This window comes from Neopsephotus bourkii, unplaced genomic scaffold, assembly GCF_033783945.1.
Source record: "Neopsephotus bourkii isolate Nb327-2 ecotype Australia unplaced genomic scaffold, CSIRO-AGI_Nbou_v1 NB_1825, whole genome shotgun sequence".
Taxonomy (NCBI): domain Eukaryota; kingdom Metazoa; phylum Chordata; class Aves; order Psittaciformes; family Psittacidae; genus Neopsephotus; species Neopsephotus bourkii.
In genome coordinates this window covers 13804777-13808960 of record NW_026902298.1, presented here as the reverse complement: position 1 = coordinate 13808960, position 4184 = coordinate 13804777, and the positions used below count along the sequence as shown (strand labels likewise).

The following is a 4184-nucleotide window of genomic DNA, read 5'->3' as shown; positions in this document are numbered from 1 at the left end:
TAGAACCTATGCATGAGGTAGCCAGAAGAGCATACCAGAAGCTGATAAGAAAATGCTAGCATCCACACAAGGGTTGGGATATGTCCCAGTAAGGGAAAGGTGAAGAGGACAACCTGAGGAAGACTTCTTACTTCATCGGAACGACCACCAGAGGACCACCAGAGGACCACCAGAGGGGGCTGCGCAAGCGCAGAAGAGGCTGATGTTGTACCATCTATAATGTGGCAATCCTTAATGCATATGCATTAGCTAATGCTGTAACCCATGCTAAATGTGTATAAATTGCGAACGCGATGTGACGAGGTTGAAACCAGATTTGGGTGCATACCCCTGGTTTCCCAGTGCTGCAATAAAGCACCTCATATAACCATTCCGGTGGTTATGTGTTTGTTCCTATGCTAACAATGGCACTGGCTCCTTTTCATAATTACCTTTTCCCCCTTTTATAATGAGTTGGGGGAAGTACCTACGTTCTTAATATCACATATTACACATTCCTGGTGGACTAGTTTCCCTGGTGTTGCAGCCAGCTCTTCAACTGCATGTATCTGCAACAATTCCCACACCAGTCTTTGAGGTAATGGACAGAAGATTCTTAGCTCTTTCCCACTCCTCCCTCACGCAATGGACGGTAGAGCTCAGCTCCTCACACCCTTTTCCCAGTCAGTAGATATTGGAGTCTTAATCTCAACTCCTCCCACTCATCTCTGAGACAAAAGAAAGGTGGAATTCCATCTCAGCTACTCATACCAATCTTTGAGACAATGGACAGAGGAGTCTGATTTCAGATCAGTCTCTCACAGGCTCCCAGCACTGCTCCCATGGCCACCAGCTCCCTCCCTCAATCCCAGCCCCACTGAATTCCTTCCCTTTCCTGCAGGCCACGGCTGTCACAAACCTCCTTGTCTGGGCTGAGCAAGGGCTCATCCTGAATGCGCACGTGATCAGTCATGCGCTGGATGAACCTACACATGACTGCGTGCAGAACTGTGCCAAGCAGCTCAGCCAGGAAATGGCTCAGCTGCTGCAGGAGCTAGAGCAAAAGAACAAGGAGCAGAGGAGCAAGAAACAAAATTGTGTTGTCTGGAGAGCTCTGCTCTTTGCTGCCTTGTGGCAATGTCAAGGTTGGGCGCTGTGCTTTACTGCTGCTACCACCAGTAATAATAAGGATAAGGGAAATAAGGGAAGAGAAGCAGGCAGCACTGGCCCAGTACTGCCTGGGGCAGCAGTGAGTGTGCACATAGTGGGGAGGCTGGGCTGGATAAGGGCCGGGGCAGAAACGTGGGCCCCTGGGGGTGGGTGCTCACCCTGCATTGCAACCCTGGCTGGGAGCGCCTTGGGCAGGGCACGCTGCTCCTGGCACCACGCCTGGGCGCAGGCCTTGCTGCCTCCCAGCTGCCTCATTCCCTCTCCTGCCTGTCCGCAGCTCTCTGCGGCTCCCATTGGCGCTTCCTCTGCTACCAGCTCCCTTCCTCCTTCCCTCCCTTCCAGCCCCACTGAACTCCTCTTTTCTCCTGCAGGCCATGGGTCTCGCAATGCTCTCACTCCAGGTTCTGGAAAGCGTATTCTTGAACGTGCGCATGGTCAGAGATGAGCTGGATGAAGCCATTTGTGAGCGCATGCACCAGTGTTTGGAGATGATTATCAAGGAGATGGCTCAGATGGTGCAGGAACTGCAGGAGGTCGAGGAGCTGAAGAGAACAGAGCGAACTTGTGTGACCTGGAGTGGCCTGCTCTCTGCTGCCTTGTGGAACTGGAAATTCTGGGTGACCGATGGCTTCCTGCTCCTCCTGATTGTGAGGCTCTGCTGCTGCTTTAGCAAAAGAAGTCCTGAGGTGGGCAGCAGCATCAGCAGTGAAGAGGAGGAAGACAGTGAAGTAGAAGATGCCTCTTTCGTGTCAGATTTGAGCACGTACATTGCAATGCGCAACGAGTGGTCAGCGAACAAACTGTGGGACCATAGCATGTGGGTGCATGCGGCGGTGGAAAACCTCCTCTTTGCTTGCCAAGTGTCCAATTTCTTGTCAAAGGGTTTCTTCCCAGAGCTGGGACCAGCCATGGGAGTGGGCAGCACCTTTGATTGCTGGAGTCCCCAGGAAGACGAGCCTGTCTACCGTTTGCTGGTGCCCCTGAAGCCCCCCCGTGGCCACACCTTCTGCCCGGAGCCAGGCACTGTGGCAAACGAGTCCCGCATCCGTGTGGAGCTGCAGTGCACATGCACTGCTCAGGAGATGGTGGGGCGCATGCTGTGCTTCCTTCACAACCGCAAGGAGCAGCTCAGGGAGAAGCAGAAGCCCAGCCTCCTGCACACCCTCTGCACCGGCTCCTATCTAGATGCGCAGAAAACTGCTCTCTGGTTCCAGGATTTGGTGAGGGAAAACAAGGCAATCTTGCGTCTGTTACGTTCACGTTACTGCCTTCTGACTGTGCTGCCCTCCAGACGCTCCTGCAAAGTGGCAATTCAACATATCTCTGGGATAACCATGCTCGTAGAGATGAACTTTGTCGTGCAGCTGGGCAACTCAGACATCTTCATGAGCAGCCAGGCGAGAGAGGATGTCTTCAGCCCAAGCACAACATGGACGTTGACATGTGCCTGGGCAGAGACAAAGTACTTGTGGCTGATGTTTGAACAGATGCCAGACAACAGCTTGCTCAGCTGCCTGCATCTCTGCACCCGCATAGTGGCGGGCACAGGCTTTTCCAGCTATGTCTTGAAGACGGTGGTGATGCACCTCCTGAGCACCACACCCCTGTCAGGCTGGCGCAGGACACATTTCCTGCTGCGGCTGGGTGACATCATGAGGTACCTGCGCCGCTGCTTGGAGAAGAAACAGCTCAACCACTTCTTCTTTGGGAATGAGCAGATTCCTGAGGAGATCGTCTTGCCCCCAGCCTTGGAAAGAGCCAAGCCCTTCAACCTCTTCCAGCATCTGGCGCAGGATCCGGCTGCCCACGAGCAGGCAATGCGTGAGTTCGAGGAGCTGCAACATCGGCTTACAGCACAGCTCTTCTTCTAGGGGCACTGAAAGTGGTCTTCATGCAGAGAGCCGTGTTTACAGGGTTCACAGATGAGGACCACCTCATGCAGGAGGGAGATGAAGGACAGAGTGCAGGACGCTGCAAGGAAAGGAAGAACCTCGTGCAGTGGACCTCTGCCAAGAGCGGCAGCATTCTCTTCTGGATGGTTTTGAGATTGCAGCCGTTGTCGACTGCAGTGGCGACAAGGATGTCTTTCCCTGTGCTTCCTTCTCTCACCGGCTGCAGCCAGAATGGCATTTCACATGGGCCAAAGTCTTGGCGGCAGCTCTGGCTGTGCAGGCACCAAGCGAGAGGCACTGCTGATGTGCCCCTGTGTGTACACTGGGGTCTGGACAGAGAATCTAGGCATGCTGGACCCTTTCTGGGGAGCTGGTGCCCCAGAACTCAGCACTCTGGTCACGGAGAACACGCTGCTCTATTGGCAGTGGGAATTCCTGCCTCACCTTTCCTCCAGGGCAAAAGCACACTCTGGGGAGTGGGACCCAGATGCAGCTGGAGAGCCCACGGGAAAGGATCCTGGCAACAGAGACTCCTGTTGCTACCTGGACAGTGAGCTCCCTTCCTCTTTGAGAGGGTCCAATACCTCTGGGAGCTTTCCCCTGTGCAAAGCAGCCAAAAAATCTCTCATGTTACACCCAAACAAACACTGCTTCTGTGAGGATTTAGGTTATGGAAAGGGCTCTGGGGGCTGTGCTTGATCGCTTGATGGTCATCTCCATAGGCATCAGCACTGGCAGCCAGGCCAGCTGTCTCCTGAGGTGCACTGGGCACAGTGCTGCGGGCCGGCTGACAAAAGGGACTGGCCTGCCGTACTCAGCACTGGTGCAGCCTTGCCCCGAGTACTGCGAGCAGCTCTGGGTTCCACAGGGGGAGAAGGATCTAAGGATTACTACATGTCCAGAGGAGGGCAACAAAGATGGTGAAAGGACTAGCCGTTCTTGCCCTGCATCGCGGCCCTGGCTGCGAGCACCTTGGGCAGGACACGCTGCTGCCGCCAGCGGGAACGGCCACCACGGCAGAGCTCCCAGGCCTGGCCCTGGCGCTGAGGCGAGAGCTCACCCGCCCGCCTGCTGTCCCCGCTAACGGCCGCCCCACGCGCCCTGCGGCCGGGTTTCCCCGCTCAAGGAGGGGCCGTCCCTCCT

The 4184-nt window shown here is 55.3% G+C and overlaps 1 protein-coding gene across 1 annotated transcript; it reads left to right on the top strand.

Moving 5' to 3' along the window:
- Positions 1–1535: 1535 nt before the first annotated feature.
- On the top strand, positions 1536–3241 carry LOC133207052 (inositol 1,4,5-trisphosphate receptor-interacting protein-like 1). The gene has a single exon (XM_061343585.1). The coding sequence runs from the start codon at positions 1536–1538 to the stop codon at positions 3018–3020; it is 1485 nt and encodes a 494-aa protein (XP_061199569.1). The 3' UTR covers positions 3021–3241.
- The last annotated feature ends 943 nt before the right edge of the window (positions 3242–4184 follow it).

Excerpts from the sequence above, each read along its gene's own strand:
- LOC133207052 (XM_061343585.1), top strand. The coding sequence starts at position 1,536 with ATGCTCTCACTCCAGGTTCTGGAAAGCGTATTCTTGAACGTGCGCATG.